A 24,002-nucleotide genomic window follows, 5' to 3' on the forward strand; every position below is an offset into this window, starting at 1 on the left:
GAAAACGGCTCAGGATGGGAGCTGATGATGATGGAACACGTGAGATTAGGTAATACTCAGCACGGGGAGGCTTTTGCGAGGCAAAACTTGATGGCAGTGACAGGCTCTCCCCAGATAGAAGGCCTCTGACTCACTGGCTTCCAAGCGCTGCAGTATTTTCAACGGGCATTGCTGACCCAATTCCTCCACAATCTCTAATCCAGGTCTTTTCAGAGCCAGCTTCAACATCAGCAACATCGTCTTTCGTCCTCTGCCGTCTTGAGTTCTGTCACTTGGTCAAATTTCTCCTTTTCAAAGAAACACATCCCAAAGAAAAGATGGATTCTTCTACAGACATTCTGGCCACTAGCCGACAGAAAGCCACTGCCGCCAGTAAGTCTAGCGCGTTGAAGAAGGTACTCACAGCTAATGTGTATATAGATTTACAAGCAATGTCGATCAGAGAAATCCTGTCCAACATCCATCGCAAAGTCAGGCTGAATAGGAGGAGACGAAGAAGGAGGATGTTGTCTGCAGCAGCCTCCCGGATTCTCTCGCAGCCTAGAAGACGCGAAGAGTCCCACCACCAGAGGACTTCGAGGAGTGTCGCTGCACAGCAAGATCAATGCTGTTCGAAGCCATGTCAATGGCCGTACCTGCAAGCCATTGGAGGTATTATAATTCTTACATTCTGGTTAGCCCTGTACTAATCAATTAATAGAACGCCATCGCCGAAGCAGAGAGAGGGGTGAACGAAGAAGGAGAAGAAGAAGACGACACGGAGCCTACTAAGAGGCGTCGCGTGAGGAAGTAGATGACTGGCACACTGAGAATGGACTAGCAAAAGTGTGCGAAATTCACTCCAAACTCCAAACTCCCTAAACTTTAGGATGATGCCTTGGTGAGTTTAGGTCGACTTATACGAGTTGAGGCCAGCTTATATGAGTTAAGACTGATTCACATGAGTTTAGACCAACTCATCTTAAATAGAACACATCAGGCTCAGGCTTCGCAGCAAAGAAGGCCGAGTAATTGATCTTGCCAACACCAACCCTCTCAGATACCCCGTCCCTCGCTTCTCTCAGCAACAACACGTTACAAACATCCAACACACTGGTAGTTCCAAACCGACCCATATCCCATCGCGGATCTCCAGTCTCATTAACCTTCTCAGTACTTGGCTTCACGCTCTCATCAGGTGCCTCAGGCAAGCGCCTGCGCTGTAGCCACTCTTCTTGAAGAATTTCATACTGCATTCTCATCGGATCACCATCCCAGTACATTTCCCAACCAATGGGTGGAGGTGCAACGTATGGAAGACTGTCTCGAGATATGGCCACCAGGATGTACTTGACTGCAGCATTCTGGACTTCTTCGGTTGTCGACGGAATGTTGAGATGTTCAAGCGAGATGTTGAGACTCAAACTTCCAGCACGATAGCCTTGATGGTAGAGGATACGCTGCCACGGCCGACGGTTGTTGGCTGATCGATCCTCATCGTTGACTCCTATCTGGATGAAGTTTTCTTGTATAGGTGACGCTAGGTACGACTCAGATGGCTTCTCACATAGTCGAACTGACACCGCTTTTGCACGAAAGTATAAAGTGTCTTCGAAGGGTAACTCCACGATAGGCTCATGAGGAAGATTGATCGGAAACTCGAATTTCATGTCTGGATACGCCTCGTGCACAAAGAGATGCTGATTCCGGTCCTCGTTATGCTCAACTGTCCATCCATGCTCGTAGCAGTCAATATGCAAAAGAGACCAAAGATCAGTCTTGTGCAACAAAAGACGTGAACTCTCAGCTTGGCGTCTCGTCTCGTCGATTTCTTCCTGCGTTCTCTCCACTTGCACAAACGTCTCCATGAATTCGTCAACTGTAGCTGACTTCAGCCACATTATCATGCTAACTGGCGTATAACAAACAGCGTTATGGAATCCTCTACCACGATATATAACGTACCCTTGCCAAGCTGCCCATGACCAACTAGGAAACAAAATCTTTCCATCTGGTGATCGTCGTCGAGAAAGGGGTTCTTTGGGATACCATAGGAGAGATCTTGTGAGAGCAAATTCCGGCATGGCGTGCCAGAACTTTGTATTTGTGCCGCGACGAATAAGGTCTGCAATACCGATAAAGGCATTCACGGCGTCGGACTGCCAGGTCATATTTCTCTTCGTATAAGCATCAACAGCGTGAGCGTACGCTTCCCAGAGTGTATGCCCCTTGATGAGAGGTGCATCGATTGTATCTGAGCTCGGGATGGCTTTGTATTTGTACAATGGGGCACCATCCTCTGAAGCTTCGCCAGTAGTCGGGTCTTCGCCGACAAAAATTGTCATGTCATCTTCTGTTGCGAAGGCTTTATTGATGTATGCAGCCTGAGTTGGATCCGACCATATACGGGCCCACAAGTTGTGGATTCGAGATGTTAGCTGAAGATGGTCATTGAAAGGCGTCATGGTGTATGAAATGGGGTCAGAGACAGGAACAGTATCCTCGAAGCAGGCTCCGTGGGGACAGACAAAGCACATCTGCGACTCGGTGAAGTAGACTGATCGTCTTGAGAGGACTCGTTCTTGGAAAGTCCACGCTCTGGTATTCCACAGTCGATCTTCGATATCGCAATACTTCTGTCTAGCATCTTGAAATGCGACGGCAAGAGTGATTCCTTGGAGTTTTTCGATGCTCTGCTCCTGTGATCGAGGGACACCAACGCCTGGGAGCCCATCGGTGGGGTTGGCGTTGGAAGAAGCCATGATTGATAGCATTGCGTTAGCGTAGATAGTTCCCATATTAGATATGATTCTAGCTTTGTCGTCCTTGTCATCTTGCATGATACACAGAGCGTCGACCCAAATATAACGGACACCAAGCTCTCTCGTAACCTTGATAGCATCAAGAATAGTTTGTGGAAGTTCGACGTTACCCAGACCTCCGGGTTTACTGAGCTGATCTCTTGTTTTAGTAGTGTACTGTGTCTGGCTGCCGGTTCCCCAGACATAAGAAAGACAGATATAATCGAATGGTGTGGCGACCTCCTTCACACAATTGTCAACCGCGTCGATGACCCGGAGTGTGCTCATGAGAGGCTTGAGATATCCAGTAGAGTCGGCTTCTGTTGGTTCATGATCCTTGTTGCATGTCTGAAGCCAAACCCCAAGGCGGAATAAATCAGCAGAATCCTTTTGAACCGCAAGACCCTGAAGAGGCTTTAATTGATCTGTATCGTTCTCTACAGGATGTATCACCAGTCTTGAAACCTTTGAACGATCAAGATCTGAGAGTTCGACTTCCAGCCTTAGAGGAAACTCCAGTCCATCATCCAAGGTGCTGATGCTCAATTGCATCCCCTGCCAGTCATCAGGATGAACATCCGCGAGTGTCCCACTCTGAATGACTCTCTTTCGCATCATTCTACAGAAAGAACAATGACTGTTCTCATCCATGACCTTGGGGATGCCGTAAACTGAGATGCGTGACTGTCCTGGTAGTTGATTGCCTGGTAAGCCTCGTTGTGATAGAAGGACTTTGAAATCAATATGTCGACACATATCGCAAAGATATTCAGGATCCGTCTCTTCAAGAACGGGCGGGTCAGCGATGAACCACTCCTCATCACGCCCATCCGAGTCCTGAAATAGCCCCCATCTGCGTATAAACTGATGATGCTTATACTCATCAAACTTGGCCGTTTCCTCATCTTTCACTTTCTCATCTGACTTTTCTCCAGATTCTTCTTCAGCGGAAGAAATATGAATGCCGATTCGACTGAGCTCCTCATCCGTCATACCATCGACATCTGGCTTCTTTTCCTGTATAGCCTTATCAACATTCTCCAGACTTTGTCTTCCCCTTTTCTCGCCGAGTTTCTCCCAGTCGCTGATCATAGCAGCGGTCTCTCGTGATTGTTCCAAGGTCTTTCCATCTTTTTCTTCCAGGGCCTTTCTGAGGACTGTTCTTGTTGTATGGTCGCGAATGTTTTTGGAAACGACTGATTTTAGATTCGGTGCCATTGTGAATGACTTTTGTAGCGTGTATACTTTGATAATGAAGTGAGATAGGGAACGAGGTTTAAAGAGAACCAGGGCCTTTAGCTAGTCTTATATCTGCCGAGTTCCGTAGGGCTTCTTGCTGCGGAGCGTGATCCTTGCATTTCGGGCAGCTTATCGTACTGCGCCACGGACACGGACACGGACTTCGGCATACTGAGGCTTTATGCCATTCAAAACTGCACAGAAGTAAAAATGAAACTACCCAGCGCCAAAGACCAGTATTTGAGAGGTTTTTTATTCATGGACCTATGTACGAAAATAACGGACTTGGCCTATACACAAAGCTCAAGGGATTAAGATAAAGCAACAGTAAACCACAGAGATCTATAAGTTCGCAAGAGTCTGTGAACTTTTGGAAGTTCGGCCAGATTAGGGTCAACAACCAAGTTTGAACTTACTATATCCCATTAGCTTGTTCTCTTAGACTCAGGCTCAAGAGCAGTCTCTTACTACCACCATACCCTTGCGAATCTTCACATAGACCGTTTCTGCTGATAATTCTTCAGTAGAGCTTAACGTGAAAATATTGTATCTATAAAACATTGAGAGCCAGCGTTTGATCTCTACCCCTCATCATTGAAGATTAAATGCCGTGTTAACTTTTACATATCATGCCGTAAGTCATATCATTTCTGATATAAAGCCACCGGCGTGATTATACCCCATGAAGCAGTTGGCTGCTAATAAACTGTGCTAGCCCTGCTATACTTTCCAACAATATATACCCCTCTCAGCGATATTACATATAAAGCTAGGCCAATAATCTCAAGGACTATAACAACTAGACCGGCAATAAATGTGTAAGACTGTAAGTTATTAGTATTTATTAATACACCAAAGTCAGAGGATTATCTTACTAGTTCTATGCATAGAGTTGCCCCAGTATAGCTCTGCCGGGTGTTCTGGCATGACCATGACCACAGGTCCCAGTCACCCTGAAGCACTTCTTTGTCGATGATCAAGTAGACAGTTGCGGCAACCCAGGCTGCAATCACAGTACCAGAGCTGGCCAGCACAGCGACGGTATGTACCCAGCCGTCGCGCAATGATTGGGGCTATCCTGATGTTAGAATGGGCTTTGAGTAGTCTTTTTGCGAACTCACAAAACTGAGATGAGTCGCTATAGCTATGATCTGGACAAAGGATGCAAATACAGCAATTGCTAGCATTAACCAAGTCGAGAACATATTGACCGAAGCCCATTGAGCTCCCCAGCCATCCTTGTTTCTATCCACAGAGTTGGTTGTTTTTTCCCAAGTATTAACTCCATGGATAAGTACGCTCAGAATACTGAGATCGAGCAGAAGGATCAAGATGCGCAGGCAGAGTCTGACGGTATCAAAAGCTCCCCGACGCTTATTCCGTGCGTGTCGCCTCCTGAGGAGAACATGTTGATCGGAGGCCGGATAGAATGTCTTCACAGGGTAGTCGTCCTCGACTTCGTCATGAGGGTCGAGTCGGTTGGAATATGACTCGAAGGCAGATGATGTACTAAGGTCCATGATGGTTCAGTATTGGGTATTGATGTGACTTGCTTGGCTCGTGCTCTTCAATTGAATTAGGTGCGCGGGCCATCTTCTTATGCTGTAATGTAGATTCGACGTCAATGAGAGCCTGACGAATTTTCGCGTGGTGGTATCCCGATCATGTCAGCCGCAATTCGGCAACACCGTGCCTTGAGCCTTGGTCCCTTGGATAACCAATCATTTAGTGTCTAGACAATGTAAGTAAGCTGACTATCACCTGTCATGATAAAGCTTGATCTTTTAACTACAATATGCTCACTGCATATTGGCCAATCTAGACCATTTGGGGTAGTCGAAGATGCGGAGCTGGGTCATTAGCCAGACTTGGGCGAGGTAGCTCCCATCAGCCCTGTAAACAAAATTCGCTTATTGCAATTCACAGTTAACTTGTCAGCATGGGAGAGCAGCTTGATTGGGCAACACGTTTTTAAAGTGGGCGTGGCTGTGCTCAGCCCTGTTCCGCTCACATCTGACAAGACTGGGATTAATCCGCTTGATCGCGGAGGCCAAACATTAGCAGCGCAAAAACAATCGTTACAATTGTGGCCGGCGCAAATCACTCAAGCGACAGTTTGGCAAACAGACCCCAAGAGTCGGAGTTGCAATTGGCTTTTTGTCATTCTCATCAAAGTCTTACAAGTCTAGTATACCACGCTCCCCTGCTCTCCCTAAAACTCCAATGCCTTCTACCACCGCCAACCATGAGCCAAATTCTACAAGCAAAAAAACTGCCGTGTTCTGTCATGCCGCCGCGCCGTTTTTTGTTTCGCCCGAATGATAATGTTACTAGTATACAAGAATGTCTTTTTCGTGAGTGGCTATTATTATCGCTTGCGTGTGTCCTTGCCCTTCCTCTTCCCCTTCTTTTTGTCCTTGGGGAGTTCGAGTTTCGTGTCTTTGAGTTGCTCTGCCATTGTGCTGAGCATGTAGTCGTCAATGGTGTGCATTTTGTGGCCCCATGCGTTGTACTCTGGTTCTTCTTCCACTTGAGGTGTGTCGAGGTCATCGAGTCCGCCGTCGAGAACAGACTTTCCGGCGGGAGTGCCTTGTCGCGCTGTTGATGTGCCAGAGGCATTATTGCTGGGCTTCTCGGTGAAGTCAGCATCGTCTGCTTGGATTTCCTTCTCTGCGACACGGGCAGCTGCAACATCCTCTCTGTCTTCTGCTTGTTCAAGCGCCCGACCGACTCGTCGTTGGTCAGTATTGGTGTCAGGGCCGCCGAGGACTCTATCTAGGGCGGCGTCTGCAGCATCCAATCCTTCGCTCTTCGTGTCAAGTTTGTCGCTGAGGACGTCCCGCACAGAGAGTTTGTTGAAGTAGTCAGTCGTGAACTCTCCTTCTTGGATGACCACATCATCTAGCATCTGCTTCTGTGAAGCTTTGCGAAGAATGTTGGCTTCAATTGTGTGTTCACTGACTAGACGGTAGATGTGTACATCACGAGTTTGTCCAATACGATGACATCGATCTTGACACTGCTTGTCCATGGCGGGGTTCCAATCTTGGTCGTAAAAGATAACGGTATCAGCACCTGTAAGATTGATGCCGAGACCGCCCGATCGAGTAGACAGGATGAAGCACAGAATTCGCGGGTCATTGTTGAATCGATCGGTAAGGATTTGTCGCTGTTCCACCTTGGTAGCACCATCCAGACGGAGGTACTTGTGACCGTGTATGTTCAAGAATTGTTCCAGAATGTCCAAGACCTTGGTCATCTGTGTAAAGATAAGGGCGCGATGACCACCAGTCTGAAGCTTTCGCAGCAGCTTGTCTAGAACTTGGAGCTTTCCGCAGTCGTATTGTAACAGACGCTTATCGGGGAATTGGATGCTGAGTCGCATGCGCCCTTCATGCCAAGGATCGGGTGGTGCTTCTTTCGGTAGGAATGGTGCCCATCGGACGGGTTTCGAGAGTTTGAGGTCCTCGTCTGTAAATGCTTCAATTCCTTTGCGACCAAGGACAAATTGGTCCATGTCTCTGGTCACAACGGCCGGTGTAACACATGAGAACTTCTCAATGGTCGTCTTGAAGCTGTCGGCACGTTGATTGACAGTCGGTATCATAGACTGAATGAGCCTCGATTCCTCTTCGAACCAAGACATTACCATACGAGGGACTTTAGGACGGGGCTTGTATGGCCTCTTGTCCGTACCAATAGTTAATAACTCTACCAAGTTCTTGCCATAAATGGGTTTCTTCTGGCGGCGTAGGGCATTAAGATATACGCAATGTTGAAGCTCTTCAAAACGTCCCCATCTTGCGCCACTCTCCAAGTATGCGATATTCGATGCGACTGTTGAAGGATCTAGGTGGTCGTTTGCTTGGTGTGCTCGGGTTCTTTGAGCCTCTTTAAGGTCCATTAATATTCGATGAGAGCTGAGTTGTGAGATTCGCTCGGCTTGTGTGGTTGATAGGGATTCGGATTGAGTGGGAATGAGGTTGAGAAAGCCGAGGCTGACGTCTTTCATTGGCTTGGGATCAAGAAGTAGCTTCTGAACCCTTTGCTCGATAAAGTCGTAGTCTGAGACGACCGACTTGCTCATTCGGAAGGATGTCATGATTGGTCGGTCAACGAAGAGATCTGGGTGATTGCAGACCTTTCGCAGCTGCATGAGACAGTTGATGATGGACAGATAATTGCCAGAGTTGAGTGTCTCTTTGGTGTCGTTCCGTGAGAGGAACCCATCGTAGAGCTCACGTTGTCGCTTGGAGAGTCGGCAAAACTCAACATGCTCATACTTGGCAGGCATTTGCTTTTCAACGTCGGCTTTCAATCTTCGTAGCAGATAGGGTCGCAGAACTTTGTGCAGTTTCGAGATGATAGCTCGTGCCTCATCGTCCATCTGTTCTCTTCCACTCTCAAGAATTTGTGATTCAGGCTTTGCGAACCAATCGTGAAACTCTTGTAGGTCGGCGAAACCACCAACACCATTCTCGGCTGGCATGAGGAAGAAGAGGAGCGACCAAAGCTCTGTAAGGTTATTCTGGAGAGGTGTGCCGGTGAGCAGTAGCCTGGCCTGAGTATTGAAGCCAAGTAGCGTCTGCCATCTTTGAGATTTGAAGTTCTTGATGTTGTGTGCTTCGTCAAGGATCATGTAGTGCCAGCGACGTCGCTTGAACACTTGTTGATCTTGAAGAACAAGCTGATATGAGGTGATACAAACATTCCACACATCATCATTGTTCCAGCCTTGTCGCTTGCGTTTTCGTTCCTCTTGAGATCCGTAGTATGCCAAAATTTTAAAGCCAGGGCACCATTTCTTGAACTCCATTTCCCAATTGAGCATGACACTGGTAGGGACTACAACAAGATGCGGTCCCCATACCTCGTGTTCACATGCTAGATGTGCAAGAAGAGCGATAGTCTGGATTGTCTTGCCAAGACCCATTTCATCGGCAAGAATACCGTTGGTGCTGTTGGCGTAAAGGCCTGCCAGCCAATCAAGTCCATCGCGCTGATACTCTCGTAGTCTGCCTCTAAGAAGAAATGGGACATCGATCTTGTGGTTTGATGATTGCTGTGGTGAAGCAGATCGACTTGGTCCAGTCTTGTCTACAACCATCATCTCCCCAGAAGAAGCCGTGTCCAGCTCAGATGGCTTGGTTTCTGATGTAGGAGGGGGAGACATACTATGAGCACGACTGGGAGGATTAGTAGGTTGTTCTGATGCTGATCTGTGGTTTTCCGAGGGCAGAGTAGGTGCGGGTTCTTGTTCCTCGGTGGGTTCTGTCATGACAACCTCAGTGTCTTGTGGCGTGGAGCCCTCCGCCGGGGCCTCAGGGATGGTATCGCCATCGATCGGGACATCCTCAGCCGCGTCAGGTGCATTAGTCTCTAGAGTCGGTGTTGGGGTCTTCTTTGCAATGTCGGTGCCTTCAGTTTCTGCCACTTCGGGCTTCTCAACAGAAACTCCCTCAACCTCACCGTTGGCCTTTGGCGTAGACTCTTCTGCGTCAGCCATCTCGGTATCTCCATTCTCAGTTGGCCCCTCTGTCGCAGCTTCATCGTTCATCTTCTTCAGCTCTGACTTGCCAAAAAGAAGTCCCAGCAGGCCACCTCCAGCATCTTCATCAGACTCTTCTTCCGATTCATCGTCTCCCTCCTGATCACTCTCCATATCGGTAGACCCCATATCATCATCCATGTCAACAGACTCATCACTCGTGTCGGCATTTTCTGTCGCGGTTGCTTGGGCAGTATCGACTGCATCAGTGTCATCCCGGCTTTGTTCGGTGATCGGTGTTTCCGCGTCCGGCTTTTCGAGTTCTGGTATATGGGCATACTTTGCTCGCAGCTGTTCTTGTGTCAAGTTCTCATCACCAACATCCTTCAAATCCTCCTCTTCGTCACCCTCTTCCTCATCTGATGACATTATGTCGCTGTCGGGGTTGTCTTCGCTATCTCCGTCTTCTCCCGACGCCAAGTCAAGGTCATCGTCGTCGTCGTCGTCCATGCTCATTTCGTCACTAAGATCATCGAATCCATCCTCTTCCTCTTCCGAGAGTTGCTCAGAGTCCAATCCTGCTCTCCGGGCTTGCAGCTTCTGCTCAGAGAGGTTAACAGCTTCATTCAAAGCTGCCTTGACCCTCTTCTGCTCTTCTTGTTCCCATTCGGCCAACCTTCGACGATTGACTTCAGCACGAACATTCTCCCATGTACCGAAAAGTGCCTTCACCACAACACGATATCGAGATATCCATATCGCCCTTTGTTCCGCTTCGATCTCTTCTTCTGACTTTGGTTGGCGCCGTAGCCACTCGTCTCGGCAGGCCTCGGCCACTTTCTTCGCGGTCAATCGATGCCGTTGTTGTTCAGCCAGCATCAGTTTTCGAAAGTTCATCATAGCCTTCACCATGTGGTCTTGTCGAGCCCATTGCCTGGGCGGCTCTTCCTCTGCTTCCGGGAGGAATACTGAGCAGCGCCCTTGGGAGAGTAGCCCGCCAGGTTCGACTTCTTGTTCAATTCGAAGAATGGTGCGTGCGTCCTTGGCGGCCATTTCATCAGTATAAGGAGGGCCATCTTCAGATGCAAGGAGTCCACCTTCCTCAACAGGGATGTCACCAGCTCGAGCCCAAAAGTCTTCAAAGTTCGTACTAATCTTGGGTTTCTTTCGGACTTGATCAGGATGCACTAGAGGAATATCGCCAGATCGTCCGACTCGTAACTTAATGCGGGGCGATCGATTGGTAGCATTTTTCGGTTCTTGAATGTCGTCTTTAACATCGCTAAATCGTGCGGATCTTCTTGATCTGGTTGAGGCTTTTGGAGAAGGGCTTCGGCGTCGGGTGGAACGAGAGGGTCGGGTTTCTGTAGGCTTTTTTGAGGATTTTGGAGTCGACGCGGGTGTTTGCTTCGAGGGAACTTTGGTGGCGGAGCTAGCTTTGTGTGAGCCGTTGGGCATCTTTCTCGAGTTGCCATTAGTCAACTGAATTTCTGCCTTTGGTTTGGAAGCATTGGAAGTTGTGCCAGATCGTCTCGCGCTTCGAGTTTTTGTATTTGTTTCGATTGGGAGTGTATTGATGCGGCCTGATTTTCGACGTCCATTTTCGGTGAATGACGTTGGGCCGTCGGCAGATATCTTCTTCCACGGTGGCGACTCGGGCTTGATCTTTTTTGGCGTACGTGGAGGTGTTGATTCTCGTGTGCGTCGTCTTTTTGCAGGTCGTTCATCGTCATGGACATGACCGTTTGGCTGTGACTCTGGTGCATCGCCGTTCGTCTCATCGTGACCATTAGTCATCCCATTCAACGCGTCATCACCATTGGCATGCGCCTCGGGCGCGTTCTCGTCCTTGATGGCATCAGGGTCCGACTTGGGCTGCACGTTGGCGGGCGACGCGGTCTCGGGCATAGTCGCAACGTGGAGACAGTGGACGCAGTGGGCGTTTTCTCTGCGAAGCTATCATTTGCGGGGTCGAAATTAATGTCTACAGAATAGTAGCGCTTCAGCGGATATTCATACAAATTTTGCACATGTTCAGATGCCTTGCGGGCGAACTGTGTGGAATTTAGTGGTAAAATCCAATGTCGTCAGCAAAACTTTTGAGCTGGGGAAGAATCGAAGATGCACGCCCCTGGACCTCCAAATGAGCTAACCGAAAATGGCCCGAACGCGCTTGTTGATGCCTGAGGCCCAATTTTCGGTTGAGAATCATCACAGCCTCCATTGGCTAAAGCTTCAACGAGCATCACATCACGTCACAGAGCAATTGGTCGCCGCGACACTGTCACTCGGCCGAGGTATGCTGTCGGGAGGATCCGTTACACGCTCAATTGATCGCTAACTTTTCAGATGCTCCCTCAACGAATTGTGCGGGCCTCGGCCCTGCGCAGCACCATGACGGCTGCTCGACGACTTCCCACGATCCAACGCCGAACCTTCCTCCCCGACCAGTATACCGACAAGAAGGTCATTGACCAGAAGTACCCCGACCCTCCCAGCTTGAGCGAGGCCGAGGACCCCGGAATGGTCAGTGATGAGGGATGTGAGGAGGAGCGAAGCTGATAATCTCGCAGAACGGCGGCTACATCAACCCTCCCCGAATCAAGCGACAGTTCCGTGACCCTCATGCGGGCTGGTGGGATCCCCAGGAGCGACGAAACTTTGGTGAACCCATCCACGAGGATAACGATGTTCTTGGAATCTTTTCTCCCTGGGAGTACACCTGGACTACCACTGGTCCTGGTGCTGTCATGGTCGGAACTTTTATCGCCGTTTTCCTGAGCGTTACCGGAGTTGTCTACCTCAACTATCCCGATCGACCTGCTTATCCCCGAGAGTTTGAGGGTGGTCTGGAACGAGAGCTTGGTGGCCCTGGAGCTACAAGGGTGAGTGGTCAGGGATCTTGGATATTCGTATGCTAACAGCTATAGGCTCGCATGGAGGGTGATGAGGAACCTTGAGAAAATACTCATTTGTACATAAGAAAGAATGGATCAATGGATTAAGTTCAATGGATGTTAGAACCGTGTACCAGCAATTGATTGAGACGAACTGACATGATATGGCTAACAAATGGCTTGACTGTGTAAGTAGTTTGTGGCACGTACTTGGCATAGTCAGAGCCCAGTGAATGATTGCAGTTAATCCCTAATTGCTATTTGCCCAGAGAGTATCCCAAACGTTCAGCTTGCACTGAGTCAAACTACACCAGTGTCTTGTCCTTACCGGTGCCTCTGCTCCTAAAGCCTGCCATGGTCCCTGGAATCAGCCCTATGGACCACGTTTAGTCCCTAAAATTGGCCAAACAGGCTCCTCGTCACCTTCCTACATACATAGCATAACATCTCAGGCAAGAGCAAAGACAAGCCCGTCATGTCGTCAATAACATCTCCTCCAACTCTCATCCATCACTTCTACTCCCCCATATCATCCATCCCATCAAGATGCGGTACGAGGATTGGGATGTCCTTCTTTTCGAGGAGGGCTCTAGTATTCCCTCTCGGGAATTTAAAGTGGCATGTCATGTCGTTCAGCATGCGGGTAAGTCGATGTTTGGAGTGTACCAAAGGCCAAGCTAATCATCACAGAGTCCATGGGTTCTGCTCTTCCAACCCTCACGTGTTTTGTGCCTGGCCTCAACGCAGGAGTTCCCTTTCGTCTGTCTATCCACTCTTGGAAAGCATTAAAGGATTTAAATGGTGATCATATCCTCAACATTAGCAATTCGGTCCTTGAAACCAGGCTCTTCATCGATGGATCTCTTGTTGCGTATGTTTCCCATTTGGCTGCTGGTAGAGCATGATGCTAATATTGGCAGATCTACATCCGCCACTGGCAACATTCGCTTCCCGTTGATCATAGATAGACAAGGTCACGAGAGCCTCAAGTTCCCCATCTTCCAACAGCAACTGCTCTATCAACGTCACTGGAGCCCAGCCGACAACCTCGGCCGTATCAAACTCCTCGTCAACCAACGCTTCTCTAGTGCTTCGCCGAGCGTTCTGTTCACGGGCACTGTCAACAAGACAGTTGTGTTTTCCTTTCAACATGCACCTCAGCACATTTTAGAAAGCCTTCAAATAGCCTGGCCCAATCCAGCCATGTGGACTCGTCAACGCCAACCTTCTGTACCAGCTTCTACAGATACTTCCTATGTCACCTCACGTCCACCACTTTTTGCGCGTCGTGGACAACCGGGCCCGGAACATATTAACGATGCCGCTCTCGGAACTCTGCCATTTTCTGGTAACCCTAATTTTGGATGCCCAAATACTCCAGTGAACGGGCCAATGTCACCACGGAGCTACGTTCTCGTCCCGCCGGGAAGAGAAGGATCACCATATCCGTTGGCTTCCGAGGTGCAGCCTCATAGAAACCACGGACTAGCATGGCCGATTTCTCCAGTTTTCACCGACGCCACGTTTAGGGTGGATCAGACCCAGAATGCATCGCAACAGTACCCCCAGCCGAACAGCGCTCCGATGTCATTTGTACAACCTCAGCTACATAGTCCTGCGATTCAAGGGTCGACCGAATTCGGCCGAGGAACCCCAAGAAATCCTGCCAGGCTTATCTTTGCACCGAAACGCAACAGTCCACAGGAGTCTTTCAACTTGGATGTTGTTGAGAGGGCGACAAAGAGAGCTCGAGCCAACACTCCAGAGTCTGCAAAGACACTTAACCACGAACAGCAAAATATCAGCCCTCACTTTGACAGTCCTTACGAGTTTGTAAACGTAGATGAGGATATCATTTGATCTTAAAGGCGGCGGTCTCCTGTAGTCGATTACGGGACGCATCACATGGCATAGTAGGGGGGCCTGTTATCTCACTGTTTCCGACATTGTTTTCTTGTCCTACATGTAGCATCAACCCATGTTTTATCACATATCAACTTTGTTGTCTAGCTGGTTAGGTGCACAAGCTTAGTTCGACCTTGACAGGCAGTCGTTAACATAACACGCGATGATTCATCAGTTTCGCGAAGGTTCCGGGCTTCCGTCTTAATGCCTCGCATGTAAATGACTTTACAGAAATATGAATGGCAGGCTACTAGCAGCTTATATCACCTTGTACGACAGTTGTAACACCAGTCTCGTCATGTTGACTCACTCAACGTGCAAGATTCTAGGTCGGTCATTTGACCTCCGCCCTCCGATCCAACGTTCATTCATTACAAAGCTGGGTAAATTCGGGCTCGGGGTTTATTGTAAGTCCGCATGCTGCGAAACCTCAGAAGTAGGGACCGTTCTGACCATCTTGTTCTCTTCTAAATGATCGAATTGGTTTGGTTAGGTCGCACAACTTCTCATCCTCAAGCCTCTTCTTATATCGTGTAGCCCATTTGCACTCAAGATACAACGAGATTACTGCCGACCTGATACGATTCGTGGCTTTCGTGTCGATCTATGCTAGTTCGTCAAAGGATCAATTGTTCACATAAGCATCCGCCTGGGCCATCGCGCAATTGAGATGAGATTGGCCACAATCATTGATCCCAAGATATACGGGCTTACCCACGGCTGAAGCTGAACGGAGACTCCGACAGTCATCCATGACTTATAGACAATCCGAGCATCCTCAAGCCTCACGGCTTCCGGCTTCCGCTAGGCCGCAATTTCTGGTCTGGAGGAGTAAATGCGCTACACGATCTTATCGTTCCACGCTTTCTCTTGGTCAAGGCCGCTGAAGTCATGGCAGGCCCCCGTATGCATAAGCGGAATGCCACACCTTTGTGCCAGGCCACAAGTGCAGGTGAACATCTTTTGTCAAGTCCTGTTGCTGTAGTTTTCTCTGGCCCCCGAGGTGAGACGAAAAGTTCATCGACTCAGCATGAACTTCCTGAAAAGATTCCGTCGTGTTACATTGCTCTGCAGGCTTCTCGTGGGTGGTTGATGAAGCTAAAAGGACGTGTCTTTCCGCATGCTTGGCTGCTGTTGTTGTTCTGTTCACTTTCAACGGCACTCGTTGACTCTTCAAGATGGCTTCTATTATGTCCGCCCCAGACTACTCTATGGCTGCGACGAGTCGTTCGCACCTGAGTGTACGTCTACCAAAAGAAACTCTCTACTCATCTTTGAGGGAATCTTCTCGCTACTTCAACTTTGACTCAGAGACTGCCAAACTTGCTCGGGATGCTGATGAGTGGCTTGCAACGCATCCTAACGGTTCGGGATCTAAGGAAAAAGATGTCAACGGTATAAGTCGACCTTCATCAATTGCCCCAAGCAACTTTAGTGTTCGATCTTTACCAGCAGACTACAGTATGCCAGAGTATCATGGCAGAGACTTTCCTCATCCTGTTATGGGATCAGTGCGTCACAACGAGATTAGACCTCGATCTGCTGCTCCAACGGAAAGCACCGAGAAACTTCGCTCATCGCCTCCCGTGGACGGTGTTGAGCCCACAGGGCCTGATCAGGAGTATCCCACTGGAGTCAAGCTCGCCCTGATCACCCTCGCTCTCTGTCTCGCCGTCTTTGTCATGGCCCTGGGTAAGTTCATCATCCCATCAGTGACCTCGCTCACACATCAGACAACTCCATCATTGCAACTGCAATTCCAAGAATCACCGATGCTTTCGAGAGTCTCAATGACGTGGGGTGGTACGGCTCAGCATACATGCTCACAACGGCCGCACTGCAGCTGTTCTTCGGTAAGCTGTATACCTACGGCAGCATCAAGTGGACCTTTTTGTCAGCCATTGCTATCTTTGAGGTCGGTAGCCTCATCTGCGGTGTCGCCCCCGACAGTGTCACCCTCATTGTGGGACGAGCTATCGCCGGCGTCGGTGGCGCTGGCATATTTGCTGGTGCGCTCACTATCCTTGCCTTTTCGGTGCCTCTTCATAAAAGACCTATCTATACTGGTCTTGTCAGTGGTATGTGGGGTATTTCCTCCGTTGCTGGGCCTCTGCTTGGTGGTCTCTTTACAGACAAGGTTTCATGGCGTTGGTGTTTCTACATCAACCTTCCCATCGGCGCCATTACCGTCGTTGTCATTCTTTTCTTCTTCCCCGAGCCCGAGCGTGATATCGAGCCTGCGACATGGCGCGTTCGCTTCTGGCAGCTTGATCCCGTCGGGACTGGCATCTTTATGCCCGCCATCGTGTGTCTCCTGCTTGCTCTGCAATGGGGTGGTGTCGACTACGACTGGGATGACTCCGTCATTACATCCCTCTTTATGCTGGCTGCCTTTCTTCTCATCGTGTTTGTCTATGTGCAATACAAGATGGACGAGAACGCCACTGTGCCTCCTCGTATCTTCAAGAAGCGCACCGTCTGGGCTGGCGCCTTTTTCTCATTCAATACGGGCGCGTGTTTCCTCACAGCCATGTACTTCCTCCCAATTTGGTTCCAGGCTGTACAAGGACAAAGCCCTATCATGTCGGGCGTGAGAAACCTCCCGATGCTTCTCGGCATCGTTCTCTGTGCCATGGCCGCCGGTGCTGCCGTCACTGTCTGGGGCTACTACACCCCCTTCATGATCGCCGGCTCAGTTCTCATGGCCATCGGCTTCGGCGTCATCACCACATTTGAAGTCGAAACATCAACAGGCAAATGGATAGGCTACCAGCTTATCGCCGGCATTGGCGTAGGCGTTGGACTCCAGCAATCTCTCATCGCCGTCCAAGTCGTCTGCGAAATGGTCGACGTCCCCACAGCCACAGCCCTCATCGTCTTTGCTCAAACCCTCGGTGGTGCGCTCTGCGTTACAGCTGGCAACACCGTCTTCACCAATACACTCATCAACAAGATCAATGAGCATGTGCCCGGTCTGGATCCATACTTTGTCATCGCGACTGGTGCGACCAACATCCGCAGTGTGATCAGAGAGGAGTGGCTTGATGGAGTGATTCTCGCGTACAACGACGCGCTGACGACGAGTTTCTATGTTGGTGCTGGAACCGCGTCGGCGACGATCATTGGTGCGTTGTTGGTGGAGTGGAGGAGCGTCAAGGGTCGTGAAATTGAGATGGGAGCGGCTTAGGTAATGGTCTGGAGTGTGTTTGTCTGATAGTGATGCTTGATGTCGGTAAGGGGACGGGTAGAATAAAAGGAGGTTGTTAGGGTAGATGATAGCAGAGCGTTCTTACGAATTATGACGATTTGTTTAGTCTTTAACTGAGTTTGACTGTTGTTTACCGTTGCGTCTTGTCTGCCAAGATGTGCACTTGAACATTAAATTACCCTGCACCTATAAATATTTCCGGTCTTTATTCTCGGGATTTGTATAATCTCACAGGTCTTCTACTGCATTGTCCTTTATCCGAAATCGTATGCTTTCAGTTCGAGTCATGGTTCCTAGTCTACCTATGTTGGAGTCGTCACGGTCATGGTCATTCCCAATCTCAACTGATGTATATTGATATTCATCTACTCTGAGATTGGTTTGTAGTGCATTCATAAATGAGAGCACATAAATCCAGAAGCATCCATAGACAGATTCACAAATAAAGGGCTCTTAGTTCCTGGCAGAAAGCTTTATCTCATTTCATCATCATCAATTCAGGAATGTCGTCGCGATTAAGCTGTTTCCTTCCATTTTCAAAATGTAAGCTCTTAAGCTTAAGTGAGTGGAACCAATGAAATCTCGAGATAAATGCGGGGAGCGGCCATTCCCGCGGGATATCATGTGACGCACCACAAGCCAGCCAACGCAAATGTGGGGCGATATCGAAACTCAGATCCTCACCAAAAACAACACGAAAATGCCTCACCAGAAGAACAAACATCAAAAAGAAAAACTCAGGGCTCCACCGGGGATTGAACCCGGGACCTCGCGCATTTTCGGTTTCCCAAAGCGCGAATCATACCACTAGACCATGAAGCCGAATATTAGTTATTATCAATATAGTCGCAAAAGAACAATATGATCATGGTGTTGTAGCGAGGGAGAGTCTCCAGGCCCCGCCACCGTCTGACTGTCCACTCTCAAAAGCCTATCAACAGTTCCCACCCTCCCAGTACACGTTCTCATGCTCGTCAAGGTCACTCTTCCCTGTCTGTAATAGGACAATCTCATCATGGTATCTCAACCTCACGAAACTTGAAAGCGAGCAGCACATCATAGCAAATTGGAATAAACACATTTCTCACGTGACCAGTCCATTCTGTCCTCCCGTAAGCATACATGTTGCTCTTCTGGCATACACTTTTTGCTGTGCTGTGTGTCAGATGAGGCTTTCCGGGCTGTCGGAGCTCCCCCGCATCACCAACACCGAGTGGGGCCGTAAGAAACTGACACTCAAATAGCACGACAAGCTATTTCTTAACTAAGTTCATTATACGCAGGAATATAGAGTAAACGCGATGTATAAAACCCCCTTGTTAAAATTAGAATCTATCGACAGCCAACAGTACGCGCTCTATAATCCCTGCCTGTAGGAATGACATAACCAACATGCATATCACCCTAGCTTAGGGGAGGAAAGAAAACTCAGTACCTTGACCCTAAGCAATAAGAAAATTTAGGTAAATCTAGCCTAAACTTTAGGGACTTTTAGCTAAGTTTATTTTAATACCTTACATTAAGGTCCGGTGTTTTCTTGCCCCTGAGGCCTAGTCACCATTGTGCCAGCCAGCTCCCCTTGGAAGTCAGTTTATGCGCGCCGAGATTTACTTGCTCAAAATAGGGCGGGGAAGGATAGATGTTAAAAAGCCAAAGTGACTACGATGTCATCAAGGAGGAGCTCGACAGCTGCAAAATTGACTGCTCTAATACCCATTCTCGAGTCAGCATGGAACCTCTCTCAGCATCACCATCATCATCATAATGAGACGTGTACTCAGGCCAGCCCGCAGAGCCAGCCATACTTGCAATGTTGGTACAAGCCCACTGGATATCCACTGCTGTTTTAAGCTTGGAGACATCCTTAGATGGTAGTCTAAGCTTTATAACCCGCCCAGAGATCAGAGGGATACCATCTATGGCATTGAATGCCCCTACTATCCCATCTTGGGATGGTAGTTGAGGAGTAGGGTAACCGTTGTCCTGGAATGTACGAACTGTTTCAACCATACCCATAAAGCTGTCGTTCTCCGTGCCAATATCCATTTTTCTGGTCCGCTTGCGAATATCACGCATCATCCAGTGGAATTGTATATCAACCTCGGACATGGGGGGATTATCGCTAATAGACTGGGAGCCGAGAAACTTCAGACCAATAAGTCTATTGTCGAACCAGAAATGGAGTTGATGGTTCAAGCAAATGGCATTCCAGGGACGGTCAGAGCTCCCTTGGTTGTCTGGATCGGCGAGTAGAGGCTCGTTCATCGCCGACCAACTATCTGCGTCGCGTTTCTCTACCATCAAGGTCTCAATTGCAGGCATAAGACTTAAAGTCTTTTCGATCTGGCCAGCATCTCTATTCCAGCTGGCTGGAATTATATGGGCAACCTCTGGGTTGCTTGTTCGTAGGAAGACACAAGCGTTGCCATCACGGACGAGAACAGCCTTTTTGGTCTCCCTGGCGCGGTTCGGTTCGTCTGGCTTGTAGTCGTCATCCTTCTCGTCTTCGGTATAAGGACGCTTTTTGCTTCCTTTCTTGCTTGATGCAGATGCGGACTTCTTTGACGAAGCTTTTGTTGAAGTCTTGGCTGCGTGCCTTTTGAACTGTGTGTTGGCGTAATGGGTAAAGTCTGTTGAAAATCAGCACTGCTGGACGGCAGGATAGAGAATGTTCCAATACTTGCAATGATGTGTGAGCTTTCCCAAATTTTTGAGCATTTCCCGTAGCGCGACACGGCTCTGCGTAGTGGCAGACAAGTTGCCATTTGGTCGCAGTTGACTCAAAGGGACAGTAAGAATGATAGCCACATCTAGTGCTGTGAGGTAAAACTTCTTGTCGCCTGATTGTAACTTTTTTTGAATGGCTTCAGCATGCTCGTGACGCTCTGCCATTTCATCCAGTGGCAGTAGGGATACAGGGCTTTGGAACAGGGCATTTGCCGACAATGTTTTCTCAATCCATATGGCTCTGTTCTGTTGATCTGCTGTCTGCTCCTGTGATGTAATGGCTAGGGGAGGAAAGAAAACACAGGACCTCGATCCTAAACGACAAAAGAGATTTAGGTAATATAGCCTAAGCTTAGGATGACTTTTGCTAAGTTTATTTTGGCACCTTATAGTAAGGTTCGCTGTTTTCTTGCCCCCCGAGGAATGGTCATCGTGAAAGCTTCTGGGTAAAAGCTTATATTGAGGAAAAGAAATACCGTGTTCTTATTCGTTACCTGTGTTTGCAGCCTAAAGGTTAATCTTATAGGCCGCATTCACCCCATAGTTAGCTGTCTGCTCCTGTTCAAAGAAGTCGTTTACCAGGTTTTGAATGCGCGCCTGTCGGCGCAGATAGGGAGGATCGCTCATGCTGATGGTGTTGCTTGATCCTTGAAGTAAGAAAGGGCGACGAGTATTTCGCCCATATGTGTTTTTTTTGGTGTTCTTTACCTTTGTGGCCTTGAGGCTGAAGCCTCTTTTTGACCCCTCAACCCTATCACAGAAGAAAGAAAAAGAAATGAAAAGATATAAAGGTTCTGCCCACTGAACCCATGGAACCTGGAAGCTTTCATGCATCACGTGAAACCTTGCCTGCCCCGCAAGGTCCATATTTGGGTACAAGTAGTGATGTATTTGCGACAATCAGCGTGACAACACGTAACGATAAATTCGTGATTCTTTCCGCTGTTGTTCACTCTACGCTGCGCCATGCGGATATAAAGGGAAGTCAGTTACCATGAGTTACTATAGAGCTGCCGGACGTGCCCCTTCTCCACAAAGTCCTCCCACGATTCGAACTCAAGCCCCAGATCCCTAACAACCACTCCCTCTCACAAAAGCGTACGCAAGCAAGTCGGTTTGCGGGTACAGGTTTTCGCGTATTTGACACAATGCAGACAGTTCGCTACTAGGCCACAGTTTTTCCTGCTGTTGTCAACCAGAGGTGATCCGAGGGCGACGTGCGTCGCCTCCAAGCACTTGGGCTTGCTGCACAGGTGAGATATATGCTGATTCTCGTCGGGGTGTAAACCGCGCGACCAGGCCAAGACTTGGTGTAGCAGAGCAAGTTTGTTGGCACCCTTATGCGATACCTGGACGTAACCGTCGCTCTTGTTCCGGGCTTTGTTTGAGATATGGCAGAAGCCGTCCCGAGACGAGGCGTTGACGATCTTATCTTCAATTTTCTCCGCCGACTTAGTCGGCGACGTCTCGAACTGGCGTCGCATCGCTGATCTCGCCTGCTCGATTCGACTATCAGCGTTCGTCCAAAGTTCGAATGGCCGTTGCATTCAGGGGCGGCAGGGTTAGGGGCATCATAGAGACTCACCTCTTGTGGCTTTAACTTAACCTCCCGTCTGCGCGGGCGATTCTGGCGCTTCTTCAGGCGCCGGGATACAGGTCCGAGGAGCGAGGTACGGACCGGTGATATTTTCTTCTCCTGATCCTTGACAGTGTTTGTGGCTTCAGTGTCTACTTATAGGTATATCAGCGATGAACCTCTTTTTCAGATCAAGTCCTGAGCGTACGGACCGTATGGGATCGATGTCCTATGGATTAAATTTGTGCGTGGTGTGAATAGACGAGGATCTTGTTGCGATGAGAAAACTTGGTTTTGTTTGGTAGGCTGAGATTTGGCAAGAGCGGAGGGTCCTTACGGTAACATCCACTGACCTTCCTGGGACTTGACGATTCAAATGTCCAATCCCCACAGAGCGCTCCCATCCTGGCCAAATGTTGTTTCCTGCATAGAATGCTGAACAACAAACGTACGTCAACGGGCCTGGCTTTAGGTGTCGGCGCTGTCATAGTCTCTCTGGATGTTGGTCTCGTCTATTGTGGAAAGGCATACCCTTATTCTGCCAATCACATCTTGCATGGTACAGCGTTCGCTGCTCCTGCCGTCAGTGAAGTCGGACTCTCAGTCCTTGACACCATCTGTCTCACTGATGAAGACGGGAGTCGTCGCCCCCTCGTTATGCAAGTCTTGGCGTACCTCTTCATGGACACATACATTCAACGCGCATCCTGGTCTCCGAATACATCGACCACTGGACACGACTGTGCAGCTGAAAAGGAACCCAGTTACCCCCGTCAGTTTGAAGAAGGGAAATGGTTCACATCCCTTCGACTGTGGCGATCGTTACATGAGAGAAGTAAACATCAGAAACGGGTGGTACAACTTGGACCTGCAAGATTCTCTGGGAGATTATACATTCGAATTCAAGGATTCCATCGCACCTATGCTTCAAACAGAACCTAAAAACCGGCCAACTGCCAAAGAGATTCCGTAATAGGGTCGCTGGATGGTTCCCCTGACTCTGTCGAATCTCCTGGCCCAGGCGGCTCGTTGCTCTTTCTTTTGTTCGGCTTGACTGGCTTAGAGGTCCTGATTGAACTTATAGTCATAGTCATCAAGACTGCATCTTTATCAAAACGTAGTCTACAATGCAGACAACTCACATCACTAGAATAACTCTTTCGCTTCATTCTTTCCATCCCTATGGCTATTTTTGGAGCTGTCCGATTTGCAGGATTCATACCATTCACGCTTCGCTCTTCAGTCACCCTAGGTAAACAGTGTCTAATCAGGAACATCCATGCTAGAAGACGCCAACAAAACCCTGTCTTCTGATGCCTTGAGTAGGAGCTTTGAACCTCCTTTATCTTAGGCTCCGAGATCCGGCGCTGGTACCCTTTTTCATGCCTGGTGGTGGTAGACCAGTTACTGGATAGTCACTGAAGTTCCCGATCGAGACTTCTTGGTCAGCGTATGCTTGTTGCTACCAGTTCACACCACAGCCTCGTGCACTTTAAGTGGAGGGAATGTGGGTACATTCATGACCTTTCTCTGCCGTGTCTTCCCCTTTCATATTCGATCCTAGTGGAGGATTCATCTCAATAGGTTGGGACCATGTGTCGGCATCGTGGCTGTTCAAGATTCGTCGCCTGCGTTGTTGGCTTTGTTAGCGGGAGGTGCCCATTTGTTGGTTTGATAGGATGCTGGCTACGGGGTAGTGCCTGACATGAAGTTGTTCGGTGGGAAGTCGTTGTGAAATCGTTAGGTCGTCGCCAGTCGTCGTCGTCGTCGTTGTTGTTGTTGCTGCTGCTGCTGCTGTTGCTACCCGCTGCGTTCATCTACGACTTTTCTGGTCATCTGGTTAGGTACTAGGTAGGCATGGAGGCGCGCTCTCGACTGCAGGACTGGAGGGGGAGGGGGACTCGAATACTACCTTACTCATCTTCATCCTGATTGGAAATGGATAGGCGCACGCAGGCTTTTCCACACCGTTAATTTTAACGCTTGAGAAAAGATACTTAACACTTGACTGGACTTCTAGCATTGGCTGACTTGGAAACGTGCCTTGGACCGCTCTTACTGTACTGGTACCTCGAAAAGTCGTCGGGATTTCCCTTTGAGTCGAGCCTGCCGCTATTTCGGGTGACACCACAAACTCTTTATGAGTACAGCAACTGATCAAGGAGGTATACGACTCAGGCTT

At 48.9% G+C, this 24,002-nt stretch overlaps 8 protein-coding genes and 1 non-coding gene across 9 annotated transcripts; 4 read left to right on the forward strand and 5 right to left on the reverse strand.

Annotated features, from left to right (window-relative positions):
• Positions 1–956: 956 nt before the first annotated feature.
• FPRO_02253 (uncharacterized protein) lies at positions 957–3,998 on the reverse strand (the record flags this gene model as incomplete). Its single annotated transcript, XM_031227665.1, has 1 exon — positions 957–3,998. One exon carries the CDS (start codon positions 3,996–3,998, stop codon positions 957–959), a length of 3,042 nt encoding a protein of 1,013 aa, XP_031078079.1.
• Positions 3,999–4,717: 719 nt separating this feature from the next.
• FPRO_02252 (uncharacterized protein) lies at positions 4,718–5,539 on the reverse strand (the record flags this gene model as incomplete). The annotated part of the gene is made up of 3 exons (XM_031227666.1): positions 4,718–4,843; positions 4,895–5,092; positions 5,141–5,539. 3 exons carry the CDS (start codon positions 5,537–5,539, stop codon positions 4,718–4,720), a joined length of 723 nt encoding a protein of 240 aa, XP_031078080.1.
• An 848-nt stretch (positions 5,540–6,387) lies between these two features.
• Positions 6,388–11,415, reverse strand: FPRO_02251 (putative SWR1-DEAH-box protein, putative RNA helicase; the record flags this gene model as incomplete). Its single annotated transcript, XM_031227667.1, has 1 exon — positions 6,388–11,415. The coding sequence occupies one exon, from the start codon at positions 11,413–11,415 to the stop codon at positions 6,388–6,390; it is 5,028 nt and encodes a 1,675-aa protein (XP_031078081.1).
• Positions 11,416–11,901: 486 nt separating this feature from the next.
• On the forward strand, positions 11,902–12,467 carry FPRO_02250 (uncharacterized protein; the record flags this gene model as incomplete). The annotated part of the gene is made up of 3 exons (XM_031227668.1): positions 11,902–12,033; positions 12,081–12,392; positions 12,438–12,467. The coding sequence occupies 3 exons, from the start codon at positions 11,902–11,904 to the stop codon at positions 12,465–12,467; spliced, it is 474 nt and encodes a 157-aa protein (XP_031078082.1).
• A 483-nt stretch (positions 12,468–12,950) lies between these two features.
• FPRO_02249 (uncharacterized protein) lies at positions 12,951–14,264 on the forward strand (the record flags this gene model as incomplete). The annotated part of the gene is made up of 3 exons (XM_031227669.1): positions 12,951–13,047; positions 13,095–13,275; positions 13,325–14,264. The coding sequence occupies 3 exons, from the start codon at positions 12,951–12,953 to the stop codon at positions 14,262–14,264; spliced, it is 1,218 nt and encodes a 405-aa protein (XP_031078083.1).
• A 1,223-nt stretch (positions 14,265–15,487) lies between these two features.
• FPRO_02248 (uncharacterized protein) lies at positions 15,488–17,496 on the forward strand (the record flags this gene model as incomplete). The annotated part of the gene is made up of 2 exons (XM_031227670.1): positions 15,488–16,001; positions 16,043–17,496. 2 exons carry the CDS (start codon positions 15,488–15,490, stop codon positions 17,494–17,496), a joined length of 1,968 nt encoding a protein of 655 aa, XP_031078084.1.
• Positions 17,497–18,257: 761 nt separating this feature from the next.
• tRNA lies at positions 18,258–18,339 on the reverse strand. The gene is given in 2 exon segments: positions 18,258–18,293; positions 18,304–18,339. It is a non-coding gene; the product is annotated as a tRNA-Pro (tRNA).
• An 837-nt stretch (positions 18,340–19,176) lies between these two features.
• FPRO_02247 (uncharacterized protein) lies at positions 19,177–20,409 on the reverse strand (the record flags this gene model as incomplete). The annotated part of the gene is made up of 2 exons (XM_031227671.1): positions 19,177–20,113; positions 20,165–20,409. The coding sequence occupies 2 exons, from the start codon at positions 20,407–20,409 to the stop codon at positions 19,177–19,179; spliced, it is 1,182 nt and encodes a 393-aa protein (XP_031078085.1).
• A 1,843-nt stretch (positions 20,410–22,252) lies between these two features.
• On the forward strand, positions 22,253–22,793 carry FPRO_02246 (uncharacterized protein; the record flags this gene model as incomplete). The annotated part of the gene is made up of 2 exons (XM_031227673.1): positions 22,253–22,402; positions 22,455–22,793. 2 exons carry the CDS (start codon positions 22,253–22,255, stop codon positions 22,791–22,793), a joined length of 489 nt encoding a protein of 162 aa, XP_031078086.1.
• Positions 22,794–24,002: the final 1,209 nt, after the last annotated feature.

This window comes from Fusarium proliferatum (genome assembly GCF_900067095.1).
Source record: "Fusarium proliferatum ET1 genome assembly, contig: FPRO_scaffold002, whole genome shotgun sequence".
In the NCBI taxonomy this organism is placed as follows: Eukaryota; Fungi; Ascomycota; class Sordariomycetes; order Hypocreales; family Nectriaceae; genus Fusarium; species Fusarium proliferatum.